This window comes from Raphanus sativus, chromosome 1 (genome assembly GCF_000801105.2).
Source record: "Raphanus sativus cultivar WK10039 chromosome 1, ASM80110v3, whole genome shotgun sequence".
Lineage (NCBI taxonomy): Eukaryota > Viridiplantae > Streptophyta > Magnoliopsida > Brassicales > Brassicaceae > Raphanus > Raphanus sativus.
The window spans coordinates 26025107-26051358 of record NC_079511.1 but is presented as its reverse complement, the minus strand read 5'-3'; the positions used below and the strand labels follow the sequence as shown (position 1 = coordinate 26051358).

Here is a 26252-nt window from a genome sequence, read left to right as displayed (position 1 = left end):
AGGTAGCGACCAATAATCAAATCATAAATGAGACATATAACTAAAAGATTAAAGGCTTGTTTCTTTTGACTTTTTATTAGCAAATGGTTGGTGATGAATAGTCAAAAGGTAACAAGGTTCTAATCTTAAGGAGTGCTGTGAATCAAATCAGCAATCAACATGGGAAGATATATGAAGTAGCAGACATACTGGTGAGCAATACATTTGACTCTTTTTCCCTTTACAGAAACGCAATACAAGTGCAGGTAGATAAAGCTAAGACAACTGATTTAACTGTCACGCTCAGTGGCATCTTCCCTTTATCATTCCTCAACAGCATGCCTTGGTATAAAGGCAAGTTTAGTGCCACAAGTACTCCTGTTATCACAAACTGCAAACCCATTGTCTGAAAATCTCCTCCACTGTCTTTACAAGTAATTATTACCACTCGTCTCATAATCGCTGCGGCAAAACAGAGAAGATTGAGCATCCCGAGTGTTCCCAGGAGTAGAAACATGGGAGACTCCACTCCAAACTCCATTACCTCTTTCTCATACCTCTCTGCAGCCTCTTCTTCTGCTACTTTTGCTGTGATGGCAAACGCAGACTCAGAAACCCCAAGTTTCTTCTGAATCGTGTCCATGAACCCGAAAAGAAACGAGCTTGTTCTTCTATAAAGCCACATCCTTTGCTCGTTCCACCACCCACGCAACGTTCCTCCGCACCACAAAAACTCGGCTAGGCTATAAGCATTTGCTGCAACTGTCACGTATCCAAACGGGATAAACCACCAGCTCCAGACCTGCAAACAGCGGACAAGATTTCTAGTCTCTCCCGAAAAAAACAGAGGAATGCTATTATCTTACCGTTGGAAACAGAGGAATGGCTTTGAATAAACAGAGAGAAGTCAAAACGGAGTAAACAAGTAGAGGTACTGAACTTGGAGCCCAGAGGCCATAGCAAGAGTAACCAACTATCAATCCTAAACCGATCTTGCCTTGACCAAACCAAACCGGACTGTACTCTGAAAGCAGAATTTGAAAGTTTCCCTCAGACCATCTCCTCTGCTGCACCAACATTTGATGCAAATTGGTCGGCGCTACCCCGAGGAAAGCTTCCTTTTTAGGTGTCAGGTACGCTGATTTCCATCCCCGGCACTGAATCGATAAACCGGTAATTATATCTTCTACAGGGCAGCCGTATTTAACACCCATCTGCCCATTGGAAAAAAAAAACAAAACTTTGTTTCTACTTGTGGCGCAAGTAACCTAGTATTATTATTATTAATCACTGCCTCTCACCTCCTTTCCCCATTGAGAGTTTGTTTCGTAAGAGCCTTGATCATCTCAGGCTCTAAAATATCTTGAACCTCCTCAAATTCTTCTTCTTCATCATCATCATCGTAAGCAGCCAGTCCTAATGTAAAACGGTCCGCCCTTTCCATCCAATCCATTAAACTCCACCTTTTATTTTAACAGATAAAAAGGTTAGTTCAAAGTAGAATCAAATCAAATATATATGACAAATAAATCCAGAACCTTACATGCGCAATTACTCGCATCATACAAATCATTCTTCGTAAGGTTCTCAAAACACTGCGGGAACTGTACGAACGCAATCTCTTTCCCTTCTTTCTCATCAAGGAGGATGCAGAGCGCTTCGAGTGCTGACTTTGAGTTGTTTACATACATATCACAGTCCAAATTTAGAACGATTCTCCCACATGTGTCACATTAAGAAGAGATCGATCGAAGGTGACTTGTGGAACAAGTAAACCCATTACCAATGCATTCATTGATCCGGCCTTGAAGTGATGATGATGCTCAGGTCTCTTCTCTCTCGATAGATACACCAACGTTGGTAATGGTGCTACTGTCTTCTCTTTTCTTCTTCCGTCTACCAAAATCTGATCATCAAATAAAAAACTCAAGACTCTGTTTTATATATTTAAACTAGAAAAAGCCGTTTTTTTTTAGTTACTTGAAGAATGGCTCCATGGTTTCTTTGAGTAGCCTCAGAATCCCACTGCGATAACCCTTCACCGTATCAAGACCATTTGCCTTGCTAGACAAGTAAGCAGCTGGAGATCTCGGCTCTACATCGAACTTCTTACAGAACGGAACCCATGTTTTAGCAAACTCAGCTGCTTCCGCGAGAGCGTAGAACGTGAGCTGAGAGCCACCGTCGTCCGATAGATACACGGCGAGTTTCTCCGGCGGGTAATCGAGAGCCATCACGGATAGGACTGTGTTGACCACCATCAACGGCGGCTCGATCACCGGATCCGCCGTGCAAACGAAAGCGTCGAGCTTCGGGAGATCGTCACCGTACCTCCGGGAGAGTCTATCGGCAAAAGTGAATCGCCAAACCGGATTCCACCTGAGAGATTGTACGATTAACCAGTACAAACCGAGCCAAGTGGGAAGATAAGAGAAGTGCAAGTGAGTGTCTCCCTCGTAGGCTTAGTGTCAGAGAGACTTTTATAGAGTAGAGAGTAGTTGAGAGAGGCTGTAGCTTTTTTGGACATTGTCGTCAAAAAGTAACGCGGAAGCCGAGGTCTTCAGTCTTCACTGACGTCATTGGGATCGTTTGCAACTACAGTATGTATTATTCAGTCAAGATGGTGACAGCAACTATGTTTTTAAGGATAAAAGATTAGACTCTGATTGCTCTGTACAGGTGTCCTCACTGACGTCATTGGGATCGTCACCAACTCATGTTTCCAAGGATCAAAGATTAGACTTGTCGTTGGATATGTAAATTAAATAGATGTAAGATTGTAAGGAATAGAATAGGATCTCGGGCTCCCCACTTTGCAAAAGATGGGGAATAAGAGGAAGCCATGGAGTCATGGAGAGGTTCTTTCTCCCTAAGATTTTCATTCAGTTTCTATGCAATTTTTCCAAACTCTTTCAATAACAATTTTACATTCATTAGAAAAAAGAAGAAAAGTAATGAAATGATCAGTTAGTTGACACGTTAAAAACGAAAAAGCTGGGGCAAATGTTTTTTCAGACCTGACCTTATTACATGGTTGGTGACAAAGTGAATTAGAATTTTCTTTTATATACAGTAGTACTGAATCACATAAAGAATCACCAAGGACGTGTATGAGAAAACATCATAATGTTACTGCAAAATTAATGGTGATATCAAAGAACATATAGAGAAAACTGCAACTAAACAAACTTCAAGAAAGGTACCTTTTGGCTCCTCCCCCTTCAGGTGTTGTTGGTGGAATCTTTTTAAAATGGACAAAAGGAGAAGCTTCTCTATTTGCAAATGAAACGTAGAAATGAGTTGTATATATGTAGATAATAGATCACAACTCATAAAATTCATACAGAAGAAGATATTGTTTTTTTTTTTTGTTGTTGCAACAAAACTTGCATACAGTTCTCTCGAGTTGCTAATTTTATATCTTAAAAATACTCTGCTCAATGCTCTCATACACTTTAGAAACTTGCAACCAGAGAAAACTCTGGTTCTTGGTTCATCTTTCATCAGAGCAACTCGCAGAGAAAATCAGACTTTCTGGTCACATCCAAGCTTCTGGAACTCGGATTCTAAAGTATCGAATATCTTGGTGCCTTCCGTGGCTGGCTCAGGGAACCTAACGTGGACCGAACCATGTCTGACGGGTGCACTCGACGGCCCTTTAACCAAAGCCTGTTGCTTCACATAGTTGTATAACTCTTGGTGGAAAGAGTGGTCTAAAGAGAAACAGTTGTCTTCTGCTCCATTTGAGATATGCCTACCAGATCCAGAGCCAGACCCTTCTCTTCTACAGAAATGTGGCAGAGACTCATAGTCCATTACCTGGTAGCTCCAAAAGAACTCTTGTCAGTCTTGTTCTTGCACAAGAGAGAGGTCAATTGAATTGCTTTTTACCTTAAGCAACTCGTCTTTACCGCAGCCTTTGAGAACTTGAATCTTCTTCTTTGTCCTCTCTTGCAGCAGAGGCTTTATGGTTTTCCAACAAGCAGAAAATATGTAGGGGACATTGACTATATAATATGTCTCTGTCTTCTCTGGATAGTTCAAATCGTCTATTGTGGTTATAGTAGTCATTAACTGCACCCATTTGCCATATGTGATGAACAAATAAACACACACACACACACACACTACAGGTTCTTGTATAAACCATAAGTAAAATGTAATTAGTAGAAAAAAACCCAACAAGAGATTAGAGTTCATTTACCTTAATTTGACTTAAAGCTGAAAGCTTAAGACCAGACATATCCAAAATTTTCAAACAAGTGTAGATAGGACGTCCCTGTTTCTTTGTAGCAGATGGCTATTACAGAAAAGAAAAGCCCACACACACCATTATTAAAGAGAGACACTATGAAAGTAAAAGAGAGTTTTTGTAAATGGTCAAATACCAATACGACACGATCCCGGTACTCGTTCATTTGAATGTGAGACTGTACATAGTAGTGAACCTGAATAAAGAAGGATGAGAAGAAAGTTATGGTCAAGAGTGTTTGAACTTCATTTAAAAGTCTTCTTCTGAATATAGAGAGAGGGATTAGGCTTACGGAGGCTTTGTCATATGTGCTTAGCCCCACACCAATGGCAATGACAGGTAGACCCTACAAAACGTTTTAGATGCATTTTGATGCTTATTAAAAGTCAAAAGAAAGAAAGAAAGAAGGAGACTTATTAATAAGTAGAACTAGTAGTAAAGTAGTAAGTTTTACCTCTTTTGAATAACCAGAGAGACCGACAAGCTGAGAGTCTCTGATTCCTCTGTACAGCTCAGCAGGAACGATTGGTTTCTGAAAAGAAAATACAAGTACAGGATGAGAGATTAAAGGGTCACAGAATTATATAACAAAGGCTTTATGTAAACTCACGGTGAGTATGCTGTCAATCTCGTTTTGAGTCCTCCATTCTAAACAGTCAAGCAACTGTAACAAACTTGCAAATCATTAGTTTAAAGCTCATGTAATAAGAAGAAGAAGCAAAGGGAGAGAAGGAAACCGACCATTTTGTGAGATTTGTGGACATTAAAATCTCTGGCTTTAAGAAAGCGCAACAAGGTCTCTGTGGGATACCCTTGATGTATGTTCTGCACAAACCATAACATTTTTGTTATTTCCTACAAGAGTACACATAAAAAAGATCCAAAGTTGCATTTGACACACCAAACTGAAAACTCTGGAACAGCCACTGATCTTATAACTACAACAACTCTACAGATCCAACCAATTTGAAATAACCAAATGCAAACTGCTCTAGAGGCAGATTCAAATATAGATCTGGATCATATACACATGACACCAGATTGGTTCCAATTGACCCCCCCCCCCCCCCCCAACTTTAAAAAAAAAAAATTAACAGAAAACTGATGCTCAAAATATCAAATCTGAACTAGCAAATCTTGTTGGGGTGGGGGGAGTTCAATAAGCCAAAGAGGTTGGAGTTGAATCATTCTTTATGACCAAAGTGTAATCTGACTAACCCGATACGATTCTCTCAGTGATTCATCCTCAACTGTCAAATTACCACAACACAAGAAAGAAAAGAAAAAGATTGATGATTTAGTCGGTGGTCTTGGAACAAAGAAGCAAAAAAGCTTTTAAAAACATGAAGAAAGACACACACACACACACCATCTTCCATAAAAGTACGTAATTGCTTGACAGCTTCCTCACTAGCCGTGCTCATTTTCTCTCCAGCAGAGATCTCACACCTCTGATCTTGAGGACAATACTTCTTTCTCTCAAGCAAGGAAGTGAGAGATTCAGAAAAAAATAAGTTCACTTTTTTATTTATTTTTAATTTTATTTTTAATGGAGTGGTGAAGATAAAACTTTTTAAGAGTCAGAGAGAGAGAAAGTCTCAAGTCCTCTCTTTTCTTTCTCCCTCCAGTTTCAGTTCAGACAATTATCATCTTCACTTCTCTCTTTGTAATAAATAGAGGAGATTTTAGTTATTTTTTAATAAATTATTCCAATTTCGATCGAAGCATATAAAAGCTTCTTTTTCCATTTTCTGAAATTTCAAAATCATTTTGAAATTTCTCCACTAAAAAAAGTCTAGCGAGAATCTCAATTTGGCAGTAATGGTAGTTTCACTTTATTTTCCTATCAAAACTTTACTTATTCCTTTTACAAAAAAAAACTTTACTTATTCAAAAAAAAGACTTTCCTTATTTTCTTCAGTAATTGATGATTTTCCAGCAGTAAATATTCTTTCCGGAACAAGATCGACGTTATTTAATGACATTTTCCACATGCATGCAAAAAAGGCATTCACACCATTAATATTCTAGATCAATGAATCGATTCTAACACAAATTCTTGGATTAATTTACTATGATTACTATATTTCAGAAAGATTAATTAAGAAAGGAAAACAGCTTTGAAACGAGAGCGATTATTGCATGCATGGGAATCTAATTCTTTTGAATTTATTTGTTGATGATGTTCCAATACATACGCACTACTTCAGAAAAGAAATTGAATATAAATCAACTAACACTGTGTTTTTTTAACACGCTGCTATGATTAATATAATTGGCACGAGATTAGTGCAACAAAAGAAAAGAGAGAATAAGATGCGTGCACCCCATACAATACAATGGCTTCACCAAGTGAATAACAATATTTTATGAACAATAAAGCAAATCTGAGATTCAAAGAAAACCATAAGTGTCCACCATCACCGTCAATCATGTGTTGGTTCTCTCCACATTCATTCACAAAAATCAATAAGAAGAGACCCAACCCAACCCATATGACACATGCGTCGTCAACTATCCTCTTCCCTTACCTTTTCACTTTTTGTTCTATTATTTCTGTCGTTTTTCTACTTTATTTTTATTTTTAACTAATACTATCAATTATTGTATTTTAGATACTCTCACAACATATTCCTATGTTCCTTTTTCTCTTCTAAATTTGGACCTAACATATGGCATACGCAAAAAGAGAAGTAGAAGATAATATTCATTTCTCCAGTGTATTCTTTTTCTTATAATTTAAATCCTGAAAAATATAACTCATCCAAGAGTTTATATTTAATTCAAGTGGTTACTTAGTCAACATGTAACTCTATATATAAACACATGCACAAGTATCATTTTTGTGTGCACGCAATTATGCTTGACAGGCTTTTCTAATTGTTAAATACGAATTCACTACAATAGGATTTATTTTATTTATTTATTCCTTTTGAGAAATATAGGATTTAATTTGTTATAACCCGAGAAAAAAAACTTGATTGTAATGATTTGTGTGTATTACATTGGGGACAGATATTAATTCAATAACGGAGACGCGCAAGTAAGCAAATCCAAATGGCATTGCAAGAAGAAGAAGAATCCATTTCTCAAAAAAAAAAAAGAAGAAGAAGAATCCAAATGCCATTGCAAGACCTCCTTTCAGTTTCAGATTCACTGTCGTCTCAAATGATGACCAGCTCTGCATATATCCTCCCACTATTGCTGCTCTCCTGAGCCTAAACCCGTACTTAGTGCAACTTAAAATTTTAAGTACTTCAAAAAATTTCTAGATCTATTTTTTATTTTCAAAAAAAAAAAACCAATATTTGCATAAACTTTGATATAAGCTACATACCTATAATATACAACAAATTAGTTATGGATATGTAGTAATAAGGCCATCTCAACTCAAGTTACTTAAAAACACTCTAGTTTTTTTTTTTGCTAAACTGTAAATATCATATATGAATAAAAGTTATACAAGAAGAACTTAGTTCTGCACCATCTTGGCAAAAAAAAATTAAAAAAACAAGATAGAACAAATTTTGAAAACAGAAACAAGAACACCTATCTCAGCCACATTGACATGAGCGTAAGAAAAGGTTTCTTTGGCCTTCTAGCTGATACAATGTTCCTCAGCTGCCTATCAATGACAAGAAACAAGGAAGCATGAGAGATAGAGACTTGATTATGAATCAGGTTGTTCCTTTGCTTCTAGATATTAAAAATAGCAGACTGAACCACCAGCTTTCTCAAGAGAGTTAGCTTCTTTGATGGAGAGGATCTAATCCAGGAGAGAAGCTCCGACCAGGAGGTGAACATAGAAGAAGGCGGATGGCATCTTCTTAGGATCTCCTACCAAACCGCTGTGGCATAGGGACAGGACAGCATCAGGTGGTCTCTCGTTTCTTCGTAGCGCGCGCAGAATGGACAGTCGGAAGAGATTAGGAGACCCCAGGCTGCGAGGCGAGAACGTGTGGACAGTTTGTTGTAATTTGCTATCCACATGGTGAACGCAAGCTTCGGTATTCCACATTTGAACCAGACGACATCAACCCAGTCTTTGACCTCCTCTCTTGGCCGCAACACTTCCCACGTCGTGGCAGATCTGAAAATACGAAAAAGGTAATCAGCAGCTAACCATTCAACCTCATCAACAACATTTAAAAGGAGAGGCAAGTTAATAGTTGTAAGAACACTCTAGCTAAAGCACATGAAGGTAATATAACAACACTAAAGCAATCATACGATATCTCTTTAAGCTATAAAAACACACACATAACAAAGCCTAATTTAAGACAATATTAAACCTTAATTGATATGGTGCTAGCTTTTGTAAGAATTGTATATATATTGTCCTTATAACTGGCTTGTAATGGCTAATGGGCAACAAGAGTATTGTCAACGGTGTGAAGAAGAAGCAAGGGATAGTTCTCCTAAAATGAAATAAGTCATGAAATAGACGATGTAGAATGTTGGGTAGATAACATGTGCTGTGCCACCAATCTATCACATAGTAGGGACTAGGGAGGGTAGAACATATGTAATAGACAATTAATCGATACATGTAACATGTCAGCTTTTGTTTCTTTCACCAGATAGATTTTCACGACATAGAGTAGTAGACTGCTACGAAATTTGACGTAGATGTCCAAATGAGATGACCCCCAAAAGAAAAGATGGGCAGATGCAAAAACATGAAAACCAATTTGCAAAATCAAAACGGTTTTAAACATAATTAATTTATTAAACGGCGTCGTACAGAGGATTGGTTGACCTCCAAAACAGTTCTCTCCTCCTTTTTCTTCTTCTTCCCTCTTTAGTTCGTTCGTGGAAGCAAAGCAGGAGGAAGGATGGAGGAGGAATGTGGAGATAAAGTGATGATGTCGACGTTGATTGAATATGGGGTTTCGATCCCCGGCGATATCTCATCGGTGTCTCAGTTTACATCGGAGGCTCTGACGTCGATCTGCGCTCAGTTGCTTAATCTCATCGACCCGTCATTGTGGAGTGAGGAGATGCCTATTGTAGATGATTCTCTTCCGGAAAGGTATATGATCTTCTGCACTGATATCGCTCTCTCCGTCAAGAACCTTGGCTACATGGGCGACATTACTTATCATAAGGTCCGTATCCCTCTTTTCCAGACATTGATTAGGCAGAGATCAAAGGCAACAACTTTAGGGTTTAAAGGAACCTGCTTTTTTGTTCTCTTGTGTGGCTTTTTTCTTATTTTGTGTGTGTGTGAAATCATATTTCTGAAACAGATTGTGTCTGTGTGTGCGGCAGTTTCTGCATCCCTCTCAAGATGACTCTTTTAGGTTGCTTAGTTTCTTACTTGAGAGGCTTTCCGAGATCAAACAAGGACTCAAAGGTGATGATGATGATATCGCTAGCACTAGCACTAGCACTAGCAGGCCAAAAGTGGAGGAGACTTTCAGAGATGACACCTTTGATATGCATATACAGAGGGTTGAAGCTGTCCTCAAACATCTTACCATGACTCCTCAAGTCTCTCTTGCAGAAAAAGCTTCAGCAGCAGATGGTTCTGACTTCTTCTCCCTAAAGACACATGACCCTGTTACTGATGAACCCTCATTGAGACAGTCATCTGGATATGAAGAACCTTCTTCTATACACCCCTCTGACTCTGAGGTACTGGTACTGACCCTTTCTTCTTCTCTACATGCCCATTTGGTTGTACATTTTAAACCAGTTTTATTAATTTTCCAGTCTTAACCTTTATCATATGTATGCTTTGTAGACAAATTATGAGTCTCTTGAGTTACAGAATCAACATAACTTACTCTTGGAGCAACTTGAATCTGGATCATCAGAGCTACGCTGTCTTGACACTGAGTTGGAGCTGTTGACCATGGCTGCGGAGAGGTTATTGGATGAAAAACAGCCTGTTGATGGGTTATATCTCAAACAGCTTAATGAACAACTATTGCTCAAAAGGTGCAATATCGTGGATCTGAAAAAGCAATGGTATGAACAGTATTCTATATATTTTCAAGTTGAAAGCATCCCATGCATTGAGTTCCATGGACCACCACATGATATGATAACCATGAAATATATAACTGCTTACATAAAATAGATATAGACATCGATGGGAGCATTGGTTATAATTTACCAATGATTATTATGTATGTCTTCTTTCAGGGATCATGTAAGGCTGACTTTGGAAGCTAAAAAGCTATGTCTTTTGGACCAACTTCATGTGGAGGAGCCAGAGGCAAAAGAGAAGTTCCATAAGTTGAAAAAGACTGAACTTGATCTACAGTCTATCTCATCAGAAATTCAAAAGAGGTAAGCATAGAACTTGTGATTTTTTTGCCTGTCACCTCGATCACTCTCGTTATCATATTAATGTTTTACCTTCTCCCGGCAGGGAAGAGGAACGATGTAACCTATACAGTGAACTCGAGAAGCAGCCAAAAGCAACGTCACGGAAGTCTTATATTCATGGGATTAAAGAAATAACTAAAAATAGCCGCAAATTGGACAGTGACATTCAGAGGATTTCAGGGGAGACTAGGGATCTACAATTAGAGAGTAACTCCATCCGAGAACGTTTGCACCGATCATATGCTGTTGTGGATGAGATGGTTACAAGGTATGAGCATTTCATCTGGTGACATGTTTGCATTCTCTGGTCAAAATCGTCAGATAAACACCCAAAGAAGGTGTACCATGTCTATCCTGGCTATACTGTGGTGATGAGGATTGTTTTACTTTTTTTTCCGGCAGGGAACTGAAAAAGGATCCAGCCATACGACAGGTGTACAAGCTAGTGACCAGTATCCACGGTATTTTTGAGCAAATATCTGAAAAGATCCTCATGACTGATCGGTTAAGAAGGGAAGCAGTTGACTGCGAGAAGAAGTTGGGTTCCATCAAAAGTCGGGGCATGAGTCTGGAGAAATTGCAAGCCGACCTCGATGCTATCAGGCAAGAGAACGAAAGTCTTGAAAAACAATTAAATTAATGTGGTTTCTAATACATCATCACTGAAAGAAACATACAGCCTAGAGTATTTGGAGTTATCAGAGAGCCTTCTGTTATTGTGCTTTCGAACTGTTTGTTTCACAGAGAAAGAGTATCTTTTTTTTTCTTTCTGAAGACTAAAGAGAAACCAAAAGCTGATTCAGCTAACTCATTTCTGATATATATATGTTCGAGTATTTGAGAAAGAAGTAAATTAATGTGGTTTATAAGTTTACTGAACGAAACATACATCTGCTGCTGTGCTTCCAGGTTTTGAGACAGTGTTTGTTTCATAGAGAAGAGTTTCTTTTTTCCGAATTTTTTTTTTAATGCACAGTGGATGTTGAAGCTTCAGTTTCTGAAAAAAAGAATTGATGCTACGAATGTGGAGAAGACAAAGAAGTACGATTGATTTTGGATGGTTTTGATAGTATGCAAAAGCCGAATCGCAAAATGTATAAAAAATCCAACCCAAGCAAAACTTCATAATCAAAGACGTTTTCTCATTTATTCAGGATTTTCGATGGTTTTGATAGTATGCTGCTCTTGTATTTGGCAGGCAGAAGCACCTCATTTTGATCCTTTCATAGTTCGAAAAGTGGAAACTTGTATGTTGCAGTTCAAAAAGTGTGGAAACATGTATACCCGTATTTTCTTATAATAAAGCAATCCAAGTTCAAATTCATGCATAATTACATTCAAATGCAAAGGTTCAGCCAAAACAACTAAAAGAAGCACTACTATGCATACCACATGATAACAAGAAAGGCAACACGTATATGTACGGTTTTAAAAGACCATATTTAACGGAAAAACAACGCGCGAAAGAGAGTGAGTGCTTGATACCAATACAAGAACACACGATTAAACTCTATAAAATATCATATAAAACCAGCAATTAATAATAACATAATTGTATTTAGTTTAACACAGAAAACAAAATTAACAAAAATGCATTAGAAAGGTAGAAAAGTAACGTCTAATTCAAGTCTCCAAGTACACGTACGAGACTCTCACTCTGATCCATCAACATCACGTAAACGGACTCTTTATCAGTTCTAAACCAGTGGTCCGGTATTCCTTTTATTTCGATCTTTGTCATATCATTGCTTCCAAGGTCATAAGAGAGAATGTGAAAGGGAGAAAACATATCCTCTGGTACAAAGAAAACCTTGTTATTGTGAGTTGTACCTTTCATGTTGTATATAGTTTTGTTATTAATCACCAGATGTAACTGAGAAGATTGCAAAACCATAGTTTTCCTTGACCAGCCAGCATCTTCCACAGCCCATAAATCAAGCATACCCTTTTCTCTAAGATTGGTTTGGTCAATGATAGTTACTTTGCCACCATACTCTATAAGACTCACATTCGTGATCCTTTGAAGCACTTCATCTCCGTCCCTACGAGGTACTTGGATCATTTTGAAGTCTCCGGATCTAATGTGGAAGCTCACCAGCGCTACATTATACCTACCAGTCCAACCCATGTAATATATAACCCCATCAATACACACTCCTCTTTTGGCCGGAATGTGAGGAAGAAAGTCTGGAGAAGCCTTTTTCCAGGAACCTTCTCCTCCAGCTTTTAGGACAAAGACCTTATGCTCTGACCTCATCACTCCCAAATGTTTCACGTAGTCACCAGTTGACCAGACCACATTGTACTGGTCGATAACTGGGTCATATCCAAAATAGTAACCGTATGCGTCGGCTTCTGTTTGGGATTTGATGGGGGCAGGTAAGGTGACAAGTTGTCGGGTGGCAGGGTTATAGATCCGCGGCTTTGCCATAAAGGAGTAGCACATGAAGCCACAAAGATTTTGTAAGATGTGGCCTCCCACCCGTTGGTGGGTCAGATTGTGGTCAACCACAAAGCAGGAAGAAGAAGCACTAGTAGTGTCTTCAGCCAATGATAGTGTTACAGAGTTACGGTAGTCAGTGTTATCCTGCAAACACATGTAAATTCTAGGACGAGGACGGGTTGGTACTGTGAGAAAACGGTTGCTGAAATACCGTGAGCTGATAAGGGATGACCAAAGCTTTGAGACACACTTGAATCTCATCAGAGATTTAGCTGGCAATCTTGTAAGGATCTCCTCCATCACCACATCATTAGGAATCTCCATCTCCTGCTGATGGAATCTTCTTCCCTTCATTCTCTTCCGATGGATCACAGATAAACGAAAAGACAAACCCATGTCGACAGAGCTTCTGTTGAATCCGTTAGGGTTTTACCACAGATCTTCTTAAATTATAAAGTAGAAGGGTAATTCACGTCAGATATAATATCATAATACATACTGATGTGAGAACATGACGCGTGTCCATCTTTTAATTATACGGTGCGTTTTGTTTTTGTTTCGTTTACACTACAGCACGAAGGGTAAGAAGTACAGTATGTGGGCTTCATATATATATTTCTTCGCTCTTTGATTCCAGCCAGGTCTCGAGATAGATACCCTCCTTAGCCTCACAAGTCACAACCCGTGTTTGGACGGAATTGATCAGGGTTCAACCCGTTCTTTGTTCGAGAGTTTCAGATGCTGGAGTCAACGTGAGGATTCTATTTGACGGTTTAGATCGCAATGTAATTCAAACTTACGGGATGCCATTTAACAACCATCTTTACTTCTTTGACCATGGCATGGTAAAATCATTCAAAAAGCTTATTATCTCTCTTGAGGCTGTGGATGACACCTATTAAAAGGCCGGCAGGACAACATATTCGGCTTAAAGCTCCGACGAGGCAATGATAAAGAGCGAGTAGAATAAGTCCAACGAGAAGGTGTTGAACGATCCAATGAAACCTTATCACGAAACAGTAAGAATATGAATATGTTTCTGACAAGAACTCTGTTTCAATCGAGCATAAAGCTAAATATCTTTATCATTATGTAATGTATCAGCTTCTTCTTATGTCTCTGAAACCTGGAGTCGAACTGAATCTGACCCCATCTTCTTAACGGGTACCATTTCTCTTCAAACTTGCGTTTAAATTCTTCTTGATGACTGCTCTGTTTCTTGAAATGCTTATAATCCATCAGTGGAAGAGCAATCCATCATATCAGCATTAACTTTGTAGGGCAGAAAATTGGCATGTGGAAGAAGCGTAATACTATCTCATTGAGTTTTTTTTTTTTTTTTGCATCGTAGTAATCGTAAGTTATCTATCTCTCGAGTAACATGGTCTGTCTTGGGATGATCCAGTCCAGCTCACTTTCTACACTATTGTGTGTGTGTGTCACAAGTCAGATAATAGGGAAACAAGAGCTTACCACGTGTGTCTCTCTCTAAAGATAGTTTTGTTGCTTTCGTTTTTTTTTTTTTTGCCAGAGGTGGAGCATTCAAAGTGCACATCATCTCAACACTTCTGGCGGTTAGTGTTTTCTGGTTTTATATCATATAATTTTGTGACATTACACTTCACCTCTGCTCCTTATTTCAGTGAGTTAAATATCTGAAAAGATCTGACCAGGTGTACAAGCTAGTGACCAGTATCCACGGGATTTTTGAGCAAATATCTGAAAAGATCCTCGCGACTGATCGGTTAAGAAGGGAGAAGCAGTTGACTACGAGAAGAAGTTGGGTTCCATCACAAGTCGGGGCATGAGTCTGGAGAAATTGCAAGCCGACCTCGATGCTATCAGGCAAGAGAACGAAAGTCTTGAGAAACAACTTAATTAATGTGGTTTCTAATACATCATCACTGAAAGAAACATACAGCCTAGAGTATTTGGAGTTATCAGAGAGCCTTCTGTTATTGTGCTTTCGAACTGTTTGTTTCACAGAGAAGAGTATCTTTTTTTTTCTTTCTGAAGACTAAAGAGAAACCAAGAGCTGATTCAGCCAACTCATTTCTGATATATATGTGTTTGAGTATTTGAGAAAGAAGTAAATGAATGTGGTTAATAAGTTACTGAACGAAACATACATGTGCAGAGTATTTGAGGTTATTGGAGAACCATCTGCTAATGTTCTTCCAGGTTTTGAGACAGTGTTTGTTTAATAGAGGAGTCTTTTTTTTTCTGAATACTAAAGAATACCAAAACCTGATAAAGCTAAGTAATATCACTGATATATGTTTGCAAGAGAATACAAACAAAAGAGGCATCATCAGTTTTTCATAGCTATTCCATATGGGATCATCTTCCCAAACGTTCCTTTATGTATTGTCACAACAAAAAATATGGCAAAAAGGTTTGCTACTTTGAAAGCACATCTTCTTCCCACTTTGTAATTGTCAAACCTAAATTCCTCCGGGGATGATGTTTCCTATTTACACCCAAAAATCCAGACTTTAACACAGTTCGATGTGCATCTTCCATAGCTGCTTCCCCTTGGCCTAATAGTTGTTATTGACCCTATTTGTTACGGCAGCTTGAGGTTGCTGATGGGCAATGTTTGGGTGCCTAATGGGTTCAGACATAGCCGTTGTGATGAGTGGCGGTGGCAGTGGCGTTAAAGTCTGATATATAGTTGAAGGAGCGGGCATGGGGAGTGATGGTTGGTGTATTCCCATGAGCCCCCTGTGACCAGCCTGCACGACTGGGAAACCAAGTGGCTGACCTTGCAGGGCTAGGTTGTACATTTGACTCATCTGCAGATTGCCAAGTCCCTGTCCAATCCACCCAGCTGCATTTCCAGTCTGAAACAATAATATCATGAATACCAGCTTAGTTATATATACTCAACAACAATTATCAGCGCAAGGATACAACAGAAAGGAAACTGACCATTGGTGAAGTCCTTTCTTCACTACTGATAGAGTTTAAGGCGGTTGCAGATGGGATGTGAGTAGCAACTGTGGAAGAAGTATGTTGGGATGGGTTTGTTGTAGGAGGGTTCTCATTCTCGCCTACTGGTGCTATATGGGTAGGTGCTGCTATAGCAGCCCCTGGTGGAAAATAGGACTGCTGAGGAATTCCATTTGGGCTCAAGAACTGGTGCATGTATGGTGGTGCCATATAAAAGGGTGGGTAATAGGGACCGTAAGGGAAGAAGCTGGGAGGGTATTGTTGTCCAAAAAGATGAGCTGCCTGCTGAGAGACTGCTGCTATGGAGCTCTGACCTGGCGGATACGATACTAATGACATAGCTGGGGCATTAGAATTTCCAGGCTGCAATTTGAAAACCCAGGTATCAGAAGAAAAAAACTAAGATTAGATTTTTGTAATGTTTGCATCTATTTTGATAGGATATAACACGTGCCTGAGTCTCAGCTCCTTCTGTGTTAACTGGTTGGCCTAATGCTGAAAACGAGGGAACAAGACCAAACACGCTGAATGGGGCTTCTTGACCATAAGCAATTTGATGAGGTTGTGTGTTCGGTAAAGCTACGTCTCTCTGTTCATCTTCTCCAGAAGGGACAGTGTGATTTGAATGCCTCACTAGCTCAGCTCCTGGTGCTGAATTTGAAATCCCATTATCCTTATCTTCGAAATAGGATGATGCACCTCTGCATAAGAAGTTATGGTAGTGAGATACAAACATGAAATCTGAAAGTTAAAAGGACAAGCCAACAAGGAGAAAATACACAATCCAATATCATAAGGAAAGACCTTCCCATACGCAAAACTGAAGTAGTTTGAAAACCATATATCAATAGTCATATTCAACTCAGACTGGCAACAGCGTGTCTGAACAGACATTGCAGTTGGTATATAACCAAAGCAGGAATATGTAGAGTCAAATAACTAAGTCACTAACCTAGCAGAAGCAACCGCATGAATGCCATTGATAGTGGGAGAAGAATCTCTCTCATCATCCCCTGTCCCGTGAGAGGACTTAAAATCAGAGTCATCACCGCCACTAACACCATAGTTAGAAGATAACTCTTTCACAAAATCAGAATTAAAACTGCCAAACGTGAGACCATTTTGCAGTTCTTCTGCAACCTGAAGGTGCAACGGAAATGTAACGTGTGACCGCTCGCCAACATCTGACTTGAGAAGCGATCGCGGTTTGCCTTTCTTGGATGCAGTCTCATTTTCGGTGACTGTAACAAAAAGAAATCAGGGATTGAATCAAATAACAAGCCATAGATATTTCTGACTTAACTAGATGAGCAGAGAATGAACATAGAGCTACTTTGATGAATACACGGAGGTAAACCAAAGGTCCACAGATAAAATGCAAACATACCCTGATCAGAATGACTACTGCCATGAGAAGCAGAAAGATCCTGTCGACCAAAAGTATATGACTGCAGCTCTGCTGGGTGGTTATTCACAAGAGGCTGAGAGATCTGAGCAGAAATTACATCTTGTGTATGGTTCTGTACAACAGAGACTGATACAGGTGTAGCAACTTGTTCTGAACTTGCTTTAGATGTCTCTTCTAGCTCGACACCATCCTCGGAGAAAGAAGTAGATTTGGAAAGAGGATTTTTCTCTGCAACTCCCTTGTTCACAGTGGCAGTGAAATCATTTTCAACTTTATGATGGCTGGGAAGACTGGTAGGAGCAGAAACCCTATAAAAGGTACCGTTTAATCTCTAATATACTATATAGGAGAAAAAAATATACTACGGATTCAACAAACACGTAGAGAGACAGACAGGAGGATGAAAAGAAAAAGTACTTTGTCGGACGAGGTACTGTGGGGTTTCTTGGTCGGTTGTTAGTATTAGGAAGAGAAGATCTAGAACCCCCTGTGACATGATTAGGTCCACTCTCCCTTTTAAAGGAGGCACTTCTTCCATTGCCTGCATCAGAATGTTGCTTAAAACAGGGAAGAGAAGTACAATTGTCATTCAAAAGAAATAAAAATCAAAGTACCATGATAAGTGTTAGTAGAAGCAAAGTTCCTCCGGCCAGTTCTGGCACTTGCTTGGTTAACTGGCACTAGATTCTGCAGACAGAAATCAAATTAGATAATGAAAGCAACGTCATTTTAAGTGAGTTCAAAACTTGCCTCCTTCTTTTTGTCCCTTTTGCTTTTGACCTCATGAAACGTATCTGCAAAATTATAATGTGATGCAGCTGAGATACAGTAGAAGAAGATAGAAGCAACTTTCATGAGAAGAGAGTTATGCTACATTGTCTAGACATCCATACACAATAACCAAAACGCCCACCCACTAGAATACGAACTAAATTAAAAAAAAAAAAAAAAGAATCTCTTTTGATATGATTCCAAGTGGTAAGAGATCAACTATGAGAGAAGTAAGTAAGGCGATTTTAGACACAATAAACCTTGTTCCAAATTCGAACAATTTGAGGCACCAAAGTGAAACTTAAAACACTTGCAAAGCCATAGGAGAATCCATCAAATTGATCTTCCCAAATAAAATCAAAACTTTATCGCAATTATAGCCTAAACAGATGAATGTCAACAAATCTCAGAGGCAAGGTTCATTTAACGAAAGAAGAAAAAAAAGGCAAACCCTAAGTGGAGGGGGAGGGGGGGGAGTGAGTTAACCTAAAAAGCGGAGCTTCTGGGCGGTCTCGAAAGGATCATTAAGGGATTCCTTATAGACGGCGTAGATATCCTCGTCGGAGTGCTGCTTCCCCGTAATCTCTCTTATACTCTGAAGAGTTTCACGGAGATGAGGAGGAATCGAAACCCTAGAGGAGCCGCCATCAGCCGAGCTGTTCATTGTTTTCTTTTTTTTTGGGGGAAGAGAGGAGAGAAAGCGGGAGGAGAGAGAAAGTGCAAAAATTGAAAATTGGAGGAGAGACTTCCCCTTGAAAAAAAATACACACTCGTTGCAAAGACGGTCTTGTCCTCTGTATTATTATATTACTATCTGTTCCCTCACCATTGTCGGTTACTTTTATACGCTGACGTCACTTGCCTCTGGTAACTCTTCTTTTTTTTTAACTCTTTGGTAAAAATATGTAGTTACTGTAAAGTATCACCATTCACAGTTTTTTTTTACAACAAATTACAATTATGTAATTACCCAGAAAAATTTACAATAGTGAGTATGAGTAGGAGAGGTTGTCACAGGCAGGACCTTCCATCTATTTCAGCCTCTTGCTTGCTCCACAAAGTAGCTGTAAAAACTTCAAGAGTCTTCTCTTTGCACAACTCAACAACTTCCGAGATTCGTGGTCATTCAAGTCGTACTGAACCGGACAATTCAAGCATTCTTTGCCAACTTTTGCTGCACACTCGCTTCTGCTACAATATCAACAGCGACGGTCCTCCTTCTCTTTCACATTTCCAGCATACGGTCTCCGGTCTTGGTGGAATGTTTGCATTCTTCTTGCCCCGGGGCTGGACCTTTTAAGTCTTTAACCACATCTGACTCTTAATACTCTTGTCTTTTGTACATTTTACACGTACTTACGAGCTTGGAGAAAAGGTCTCCCTAGTAGTAGTAGTATCACCCACCATTGTTGTTCAGCAGTCATCGACCACAATTACTTCATCTCCCTCATCATCTGCATGCATCTACTTTATCCTTATCGTTTATATTGGTTTGTTCCGAAACCAGCAGCACTATGCGCTTGCTGCTCATCTCCTCGCATGCATCATCCATCTGCTCTGGTTGATGATCTCTATAAACAGGGTCATTTACTTCTACGGTAGGTAGGAGCTGCACTTGTAAGATTATTCTCCATTGTACTCACATCTCTCAGCTACAATCCAAACAAAAGATGAAGAAGAGGGAAGAAGAGTGAGTCATGAAGGAATTTTTTTACCTTCTCCAGTGCACATTGTGGCAATGACATGTTCTTACGGGCAATAATAAATGGAACTTTGATAGCTGCGGCATGCCCGGTCGTAGTTCTGATAGTGGAATCTAACAAACATTTGAGAAGAAGCGACTGAGATTTAGGAACCAATACAACATGATCCTATGACTCTACTTGTGCTAGTCATTTGTTTTTACAGTATGCTCACTCTCATACGTGTTTCAGAATGGCATTGAGAACATGGGTGCTGCTCAAAGATAAATCAAACTCAATTCTTGGAAGCAGCATCAATCTTGGTTGGATCAAACAAGAACTCCAAGATTGTAAGAGACAGGACTTCATTGATCCTGCTTCCATAGTCATTTTAGTGGAAGGATAACCCATGTTCATCAAATCTGAAACCAAAAGGAGATTTTTTCTGTTAGATAAAATGGTTCTTGAAACTATATAATAAAAGAGAGGATTGAGTTATACCGAGTGTGCAGCGGAAGTCCTTGACGAATTTGGATACACCAAAACCATTCAGCGATTTGAGGAGGCAGAGAAGAATGTTCATTCATGAGATCCTCAAGGCTACTCAAATCACTCTCTTTCCATTTCCCACCACCCCACTCGTAGGACGGGTCAAAACCCACGGTGGCAGCACCCCCTGCCTCCTCCAACAGTAGACGTGGAACCTCCTCTGTCCGAAACTCTAGTGCCTTTCATCGGAGGATAATCCCAATCGCACAAAATCTGGGAACTATTAGTGTCTGAATAATCATTCTCCATTGCGCACTGTAAACAAATAAACAAGAAAAAAAAAAGTTAAAGAGACTTCATTTACTCTTCTTCCTTTTGGATTTGAAAGCTTATCAATTCAAAACAGCTCCACTAGAAAAGGACAAGCCTTGAGCTCCCCTCCTAGAGTCGAAAGAAAGAGATGACTTACTGTATAACTAACTGCTCCTCACCGTTGAATATCCCATTCCACAGACTTATATTCTCAACCGTCAAAACTGTATTTAAAAAAAAAAAAAACACTAGCTAACTAAAAGCCCGCCTGACATCATAGCAATTTGGGCCTGGCCCATTAATTGTTTCCTTTTTGGAAACAAAAAATACACATTTTACGGATTGAAACCCAAAAAAAAAATCAATCACTGATCTCCCTTTTGGCTTTTGTGTCTGTCATGTAAAACCGAATCGTCAATTCAATTTTTTTTTTTGTTTCTCTTTGTTTATAGGAAACTAAATCGGGTCGATAGCCAAAGGAAGCTGTAACGTTACCAAATAAATATTTAGAAACTCAAAGAGAATAGAGAACAGACACATTTCATCACACACTTCAATGGCGACCGTGAGAGAGCTCTCCTCCTCGAAGCTTATAAGAGATTCTGATGATGAAGATGAAGTATGGGTGACACACTATTCATCGAACCATCAAATCCTTCTCGTCGGCGAAGGAGACTTCTCATTCTCTTGCAGCTTAGCCACTCGCTTTGGCTCTGCTTCCAATATCTGTGCTTCCTCCCTCGATTCTTACGGTTACAACTTACTTCATTTGCTTTACGTTTCTTCGAGAGTGTTTTTAGGGTTTTGATCTCGTTGGCAACAGAGTTTTGTTAGGGTTTTGACCGAAAGCTCTTTTTTATCTTTCAAATGAGAAGAATCCAAAAAAGGATTTTGCATTGTTCTGCTGAAAGGTTGTACCTTTTAACTTTGATTCTCCCTCTGCTCTTTGATTGATGTCTCTCTTATGGTGATTTGAAAGCAGATGATGTGGTTAGAAAGTACAAGAAAGCAAGTTCTAACCTTGATACTCTGAACAGACTTGGTGCTTCCCTCTTACATGGTGTTGATGCCACCAAACTCCAACTTCACCCTCATCTTAACTCCAGAAGATTTGACCGTATCATCTTCAACTTCCCCCACGCCGGCTTCCACGGCAAAGAGACCGATTCAAAACTTATACAGTAAGTATAGTGCTGCTGCTCTCTTTCTCGCAGTTGAATTGTGTACTGTTATATCACATGTTCTTCTTTTGTGTTTGTTTGTTTGTACTAGGAAGCATAGACAACTGGTGTTTGGATTTCTCAATGGTGCAAGCCGTATGTTAAGAGCTGATGGAGAAGTTCATGTCTCTCACAAGAACAAAGCCCCTTTTTGTCACTGGAAGCTCGAGGAGCTCGCTAGCAGATGTTCTCTTGCGTTGAGACAACGTGTGGCGTTTGAGAAGAGCGAGTACCCTGGTTATGAGAATAAGAGAGGAGATGGGTCTAGATGTGACTTGCCTTTCCTTTTAGGAGACTGTACTACTTTCAAGTTCACTGTCTCTCGCGTCGCTAAGGAGATTTATGCTGAGAAGTCGAGATGGAGAGAAATGAAGGAACGAGAATCAAAGTTGCTCATGTATCCCCTCCAGCCACAAATACAATCTCAATGTGTTATCCAAAGACCACTACTTTCCTTTGATCTCAGCTATCACCACCAGGACCGTTGCCATAGGCAAATGCAAGATCCTTTTGTTCAACCAAGAACATCTCCATTGGATCTTGGTTATTACCGAGAACTTAGATGTTCACAGTTTGAAGATGCTAGCTCTATTCGAGCAACACAAATACCAGCGTCCTTTGCTCTAGAAAGACACCATGATCACTGGTATCAAGACAGCTTAAGATGCAATGAAAGAAGCGGCCTCCAGTTCCATGACTTCAGTCATTATCATCCTCAAGAAGAACGGTTCCTTGAAGAATGCTCACGCCGCTTCAGTGGAGTTCCGCTTGATATTTATAACAGGGGAACACAGAGCTATCCTCATGGGTACACTGGAGAATTACCACGCCCTCTGCTTTGGCAAGAACCATTCTTCCTAGGCTCCTCTCATGGCTGGGAAGGAGGAAGAACAATGTCAACAAGTACCAGCTTTCATCATTTGCACACAGAAGAATCACAAGAAGGAAGGTTGATTTGGCAGAGAAACCTCAACATTTACCATCCATACCACTGGTAAATCATACTGGCTTCCAGTGAGTGAAGGCTTTGGAGTTACAAAGCAAAAAATCTTTTTTAAGAATTGCGGTTGGACAGCTCAAAACTGCGACTATCTCAGTATGGGGGATGATAATGTTAGCCCATGTAGGAGTAGATTTTGTGTATCTATTTTAGCTTTTTGTTCGTATAATGAATGTGTTAGTGGAAATGGTTGATGAGTCTTTCATCTTGCACTGTTTTTAAGTATCGATCATAAGCAAGAGATTTATCAATACCGTTGTTTTAACGGTCAAATCTATCTATCTCCACAGTAGGTGCACTAACAATAGGCTTTTTATAATTTAGTTTTCTTTGTAGACATGCCTGACTACAATCTAATAATATAATCAAGTATTCTCACCTTATGAGTTATGACGAGGGTAAGTGCTTTTTCTTTTCCTCTTTATAGATCTCTTCCGTGAAACAAACTCTCTTCCAAACATAAGAAACATGACTACCGATAGTTCTGAAGGTGGATATGAGCGAGAGTGAGATATCAATGAAGAATAAAAACAAACTCTCCATGGCTTCTTTTTTTTTTAATTACTTGCAAGCCAAGTTAGGTCATTTCTAACGTTTCAGCAATGTGATTAAGCCAAGTTGTTAATTTTGTTTTCTGTTTAACAGGTTCTTATACTAAAAATAGATTTCGATTGTTGCTTTGGAGGTTTCATTTTTTTTTCTTCAAATACAAAAATCTGTTTTGATCATTCTTACAATCCAAACTCAATAAATCAAAGATGAAGCAATTCGCCGGACTTCTATTCCTCTGCATCCTTCTTCTCTCCTCCAATGCAGGAGATGCAGATTCCGGTCTGATTTCCAACTTGTGCAAACACTCCGACGATCCAAAACTATGTCTAGCCAGCATACAGGATAGTCCCGAGTCACGCAACTTCGCAGCCACCAACAACGAGATCGAGATCATAGCTATCTCGGTGGCGTCTGCTAATGCCTCCGCCACTTCCACCTACATCAAGGAAAAGCTCAGCCTCGAGGATCTTGAGCCGGCGATGGAGGTCACGCTCGAGGACTGCCAGAAGAACTACCAAGACGCTGTGGAGCAGCTTGACGACTCGGTCTCTGCCATGCTTGCCAACGCACACACGGATGTGGATGTCTGGCTGCGTGCGGCGATCAGTGCCATTGAGTCTTGTGACAGCGATTTGGTGTCACGTGCTGGGAACGATGCAGAGCTTTCACAGAGGAACAAAGTTTTTCTGAAGCTGTGTAAAAACGCTTTGATGATTAACAAAATGTTAACATGAGATTAAATCCCCAAATATTTGAGTGTTGTTGCATATAGTAATTTACTTGTTCCTATGTTTTCGGTCAATTTCTTGTTGCTTTAGTTAAGCTGAAATCATTTGTAACCGAAGAAAACATCAAGAGGATATTGTTTTATCATAAGTTCACGAATACAATGTCTTTTTTGGTCAACAAGCCTTGGAGAACCGGTCCGCTCATGAGAGGGCGAAGGCTTGTTGAGGACGTACCACCTTTGAGAAGTTTTTTCAAGAGGCGATTGATGCTGAAATATTTAAATAAAATAAAATTTGGAAATTCTTTTGGTTAATGTGAACGACGCGAAACGATTATGGCAATAAAATTTGAAAATTTTATTCGTAAATTTTGTTTTGAAATATTTAATTATTTTTATTTTGTGTGAATTCCAATTTGAAAATTATTTAATTTTATATTTAAATATTTAAAATTATTTAATTTTATATCCACTATTCCAATACCACAAGAACTAAAAGCAGTTTTATTTGCTCAACGTCAAGATGCTGTTCGAAAAGATGTCGAACGTGTTTTTGGAGTCTTGTAATTTCGCTTTACTATTGTTAAAAATCCAGCACTTTTTAGGGATAAAGTCAAAATTAGGAAGATTATGAAAGCATGTATCATATTCCATAATATGATAGTAAAAGATGAACGAGATGGATACACTCAATTTGATGTTTCAGAGTTCAAACAAAGATGGATACACTCAATTTGAACGAGATGGATAGCTTTGACTTGCTAATACTTTTGACCTCCGTCAATACGCGAGTGCTACATTGCTAATCGTGAATAAGCACACTGATGCTAGGAATTTAATTCCTAAAACAAATGTTGTAATATGAGTGAAATGTCGAACCAATTCCAAGGGATTCAAAGCACCAAGAATGCAAGTACTTCCTTAATCTAAGCGCAATCGAAGATTTGATGATTTCTAGAACCTAATAAGCAATAACTTAAACAATAAAAACAGTAAATCAATGAACTTTCTTTTATGAGAAAGGAGAACTCATGGGTATAGGAATTTAGACTTTGGGTGATCAAGCTCCGAACTAAGGATGGCAACAGTCAATCAAACTAATCAACCTTAAGCTTAGACACAATCTTAAACAAACTCTATGTCTAGATGAATGCTCATTTGCTAACATATTTCAGACATCAAATGTCTTTGGCTGAATAATACAAAAGCAATCATTAACAAACAAGTCTATTGGCTATCTTAACACCCTTAACAACAAATGCCTTTGGTAAAGTGTGTTAAGAGCTTAGGAGAGTTGACTCAGACATATCATCGAACACCTTGCGGGTGGGATATGTCTAAAGATCAACTTTTGAGAGGCCAACTCAATAGATGCATAACGATTACTCTCCTAGGCAAAGAATAAGGTTTGATTAATACTAAAACATCCTAGAACTAACTTAATCACCCTAAATCTTCCTAACCCATGAATTCAATGGTGGATTACTCACTAAGGTTCATGATCATTCTTGAACTCATTTTGAGTTTCAGATTGATCATAAACAGGGATGTGAGAACTGAATTCAACAAGAAAATAAGATAAGAACAAGAGAATCAATGATTAAAAGATGAAATCTCCAATAGTTTTTTGATGTTTACCAAGTAACAAAGATAGGTTAGCCTCTGGTGGTTTACACAATACTTAAACTTAGGTTTTAGAACACAAAAAACGTGCATACAAAGGACTAAAATGCCCCTGAGAAATGTTTAAGTTCGAGATGAAACGGGCTCGGAGCGACCAGGAGGGGTCGCTCCGCACAGCCGCTGCAGATGAGACGAGCGAGCTGATCCCCTCGCTGGCTCGGGGTCGCTCCAGAGGATGAGGCGCAGCGGGCAAGGGGAGCCGCTCCGGCTGGTCGCTGCGAAGAAGACGAGCGAGCTGGTCTCCTCGCTGGCTCGGGGTCGCTTCAGGGGATGAGGCGCAGCGGGTAGAGGGAGCCGCTCCGGTTGGTCGCTCCGAAGAAGACGAGCGAGCAGCACCGGCCGCTGAGGTGAGGCCGCTCCAGGTAGTGAAACCGCAGCGGGCAGCACGGGCCGCTGGGACATGTCGCTCCGCTGGGTGAAGTCGCAGCGGGTGGTCAGGGTCGCTG

General features: G+C 39.5%; 7 protein-coding genes, 1 long non-coding RNA gene and 1 other non-coding gene across 11 annotated transcripts; 4 read left to right on the top strand and 5 right to left on the bottom strand.

Annotated features, from left to right (window-relative positions):
* Window positions 1-41: 41 nt before the first annotated feature.
* LOC108849979 (cellulose synthase-like protein E1) lies at window positions 42-2677 on the bottom strand. Its single transcript, XM_056991014.1, is given in 10 exon segments — window positions 42-781; window positions 846-1193; window positions 1281-1312; window positions 1315-1385; window positions 1387-1442; window positions 1518-1723; window positions 1756-1885; window positions 1960-2027; window positions 2030-2440; window positions 2641-2677. Coding segments are annotated over 10 exon segments (1920 nt in total). The 3' UTR covers window positions 42-220.
* A 590-nt stretch (window positions 2678-3267) lies between these two features.
* Window positions 3268-5878, bottom strand: LOC108860341 (SEC14 cytosolic factor). Its single transcript, XM_018634263.2, has 10 exons — window positions 5601-5878; window positions 5450-5481; window positions 4973-5056; window positions 4842-4895; window positions 4686-4763; window positions 4524-4577; window positions 4368-4427; window positions 4184-4279; window positions 3871-4053; window positions 3268-3798 (listed from the first exon to the last, which is right to left on the bottom strand). The coding sequence occupies exons 1-10, from the start codon at window positions 5653-5655 to the stop codon at window positions 3505-3507; spliced, it is 990 nt and encodes a 329-aa protein (XP_018489765.1). The 5' UTR covers window positions 5656-5878; the 3' UTR covers window positions 3268-3504.
* A 3120-nt stretch (window positions 5879-8998) lies between these two features.
* Window positions 8999-11441, top strand: LOC108839627 (uncharacterized). Of its 2 annotated transcripts, none has more exons than XM_018612384.2 (6): window positions 8999-9339; window positions 9503-9874; window positions 9978-10204; window positions 10382-10528; window positions 10611-10835; window positions 10970-11441. In XM_018612384.2, exons 1-6 carry the CDS (start codon window positions 9067-9069, stop codon window positions 11205-11207), a joined length of 1482 nt encoding a protein of 493 aa, XP_018467886.1. In that variant the 5' UTR covers window positions 8999-9066; the 3' UTR covers window positions 11208-11441. The 2 variants fall into 2 exon arrangements, with proteins under 2 accessions (XP_018467886.1, XP_018467894.1); XM_018612392.2 differs by having other exon boundaries at window positions 9002-9339; window positions 9503-9868.
* A 687-nt stretch (window positions 11442-12128) lies between these two features.
* On the bottom strand, window positions 12129-13473 carry LOC108849968 (F-box/LRR-repeat protein At2g40920-like). The gene has a single exon (XM_018623565.2). The coding sequence runs from the start codon at window positions 13404-13406 to the stop codon at window positions 12186-12188; it is 1221 nt and encodes a 406-aa protein (XP_018479067.1). The 5' UTR covers window positions 13407-13473; the 3' UTR covers window positions 12129-12185.
* Window positions 13474-13670: 197 nt separating this feature from the next.
* LOC130496772 (uncharacterized) lies at window positions 13671-15134 on the top strand. The gene is made up of 4 exons (XR_008935938.1): window positions 13671-14029; window positions 14115-14174; window positions 14542-14584; window positions 14674-15134. It is a non-coding gene; the product is annotated as an uncharacterized LOC130496772 (long non-coding RNA).
* A 120-nt stretch (window positions 15135-15254) lies between these two features.
* LOC108814528 (GBF-interacting protein 1-like) lies at window positions 15255-18876 on the bottom strand. The gene is made up of 9 exons (XM_018587126.2): window positions 18628-18876; window positions 18121-18164; window positions 17985-18057; window positions 17788-17911; window positions 17350-17678; window positions 16915-17203; window positions 16417-16663; window positions 15942-16325; window positions 15255-15853 (listed from the first exon to the last, which is right to left on the bottom strand). Exons 1-9 carry the CDS (start codon window positions 18803-18805, stop codon window positions 15551-15553), a joined length of 1971 nt encoding a protein of 656 aa, XP_018442628.1. The 5' UTR covers window positions 18806-18876; the 3' UTR covers window positions 15255-15550.
* Window positions 18877-18993: 117 nt separating this feature from the next.
* Window positions 18994-20958, bottom strand: LOC108855292 (uncharacterized). Its single transcript, XR_008936776.1, has 8 exons — window positions 20955-20958; window positions 20782-20848; window positions 20594-20627; window positions 20325-20551; window positions 20067-20245; window positions 19857-19957; window positions 19610-19750; window positions 18994-19434 (listed from the first exon to the last, which is right to left on the bottom strand). It is a non-coding gene; the product is annotated as an uncharacterized LOC108855292 (transcript).
* A 131-nt stretch (window positions 20959-21089) lies between these two features.
* LOC108855417 (heavy metal-associated isoprenylated plant protein 41-like) lies at window positions 21090-23121 on the top strand. 2 transcript variants are annotated; one of them, XM_018629234.2, is made up of 3 exons: window positions 21090-21376; window positions 21607-21805; window positions 21897-23121. In XM_018629234.2, exons 1-3 carry the CDS (start codon window positions 21181-21183, stop codon window positions 22840-22842), a joined length of 1341 nt encoding a protein of 446 aa, XP_018484736.1. In that variant the 5' UTR covers window positions 21090-21180; the 3' UTR covers window positions 22843-23121. The 2 variants fall into 2 exon arrangements, with proteins under 2 accessions (XP_018484736.1, XP_056842096.1); XM_056986116.1 differs by lacking the exon at window positions 21897-23121 and having other exon boundaries at window positions 21607-21809.
* Window positions 23122-23598: 477 nt separating this feature from the next.
* LOC108860155 (pectinesterase inhibitor) lies at window positions 23599-24130 on the top strand. Its single transcript, XM_018634063.2, has one exon. The coding sequence runs from the start codon at window positions 23603-23605 to the stop codon at window positions 24128-24130; it is 528 nt and encodes a 175-aa protein (XP_018489565.2). The 5' UTR covers window positions 23599-23602.
* The last annotated feature ends 2122 nt before the right edge of the window (window positions 24131-26252 follow it).

What these genes read in the sequence shown, in the direction of transcription:
- LOC108839627 (XM_018612384.2), top strand. Translation starts at nt 9,067, where the DNA reads ATGGAGGAGGAATGTGGAGATAAAGTGATGATGTCGACGTTGATTGAA. An exon ending in CCTCTGACTCTGAGGTACTG is followed by an intron (nt 9,875 to 9,977) that starts GTACTGACCCTT and finishes TATGCTTTGTAG; the next exon opens with ACAAATTATGAGTCTCTTGA. An exon ending in TCATCAGAAATTCAAAAGAG is followed by an intron (nt 10,529 to 10,610) that starts GTAAGCATAGAA and finishes TTCTCCCGGCAG; the next exon opens with GGAAGAGGAACGATGTAACC.
- LOC108860155 (XM_018634063.2), top strand. Translation starts at nt 23,603, where the DNA reads ATGAAGCAATTCGCCGGACTTCTATTCCTCTGCATCCTTCTTCTCTCC.
- LOC108860341 (XM_018634263.2), bottom strand. Translation starts at nt 5,655, where the DNA reads ATGAGCACGGCTAGTGAGGAAGCTGTCAAGCAATTACGTACTTTTATG. An exon ending in ACGTACTTTTATGGAAGATG is followed by an intron (nt 5,482 to 5,600) that starts GTGTGTGTGTGT and finishes GTAATTTGACAG; the next exon opens with TTGAGGATGAATCACTGAGA. An exon ending in ACCGGGATCGTGTCGTATTG is followed by an intron (nt 4,280 to 4,367) that starts GTATTTGACCAT and finishes TTTCTGTAATAG; the next exon opens with CCATCTGCTACAAAGAAACA.
- LOC108855417 (XM_018629234.2), top strand. Translation starts at nt 21,181, where the DNA reads ATGGCGACCGTGAGAGAGCTCTCCTCCTCGAAGCTTATAAGAGATTCT. An exon ending in TTCCTCCCTCGATTCTTACG is followed by an intron (nt 21,377 to 21,606) that starts GTTACAACTTAC and finishes ATTTGAAAGCAG; the next exon opens with ATGATGTGGTTAGAAAGTAC. An exon ending in ACCGATTCAAAACTTATACA is followed by an intron (nt 21,806 to 21,896) that starts GTAAGTATAGTG and finishes TGTTTGTACTAG; the next exon opens with GAAGCATAGACAACTGGTGT.
- LOC108814528 (XM_018587126.2), bottom strand. Translation starts at nt 18,805, where the DNA reads ATGAACAGCTCGGCTGATGGCGGCTCCTCTAGGGTTTCGATTCCTCCT. An exon ending in CATGCGGTTGCTTCTGCTAG is followed by an intron (nt 16,664 to 16,914) that starts GTTAGTGACTTA and finishes CTTCTTATGCAG; the next exon opens with AGGTGCATCATCCTATTTCG. An exon ending in AAGAAAGGACTTCACCAATG is followed by an intron (nt 15,854 to 15,941) that starts GTCAGTTTCCTT and finishes TTATTGTTTCAG; the next exon opens with ACTGGAAATGCAGCTGGGTG.
- LOC108849968 (XM_018623565.2), bottom strand. Translation starts at nt 13,406, where the DNA reads ATGGGTTTGTCTTTTCGTTTATCTGTGATCCATCGGAAGAGAATGAAG.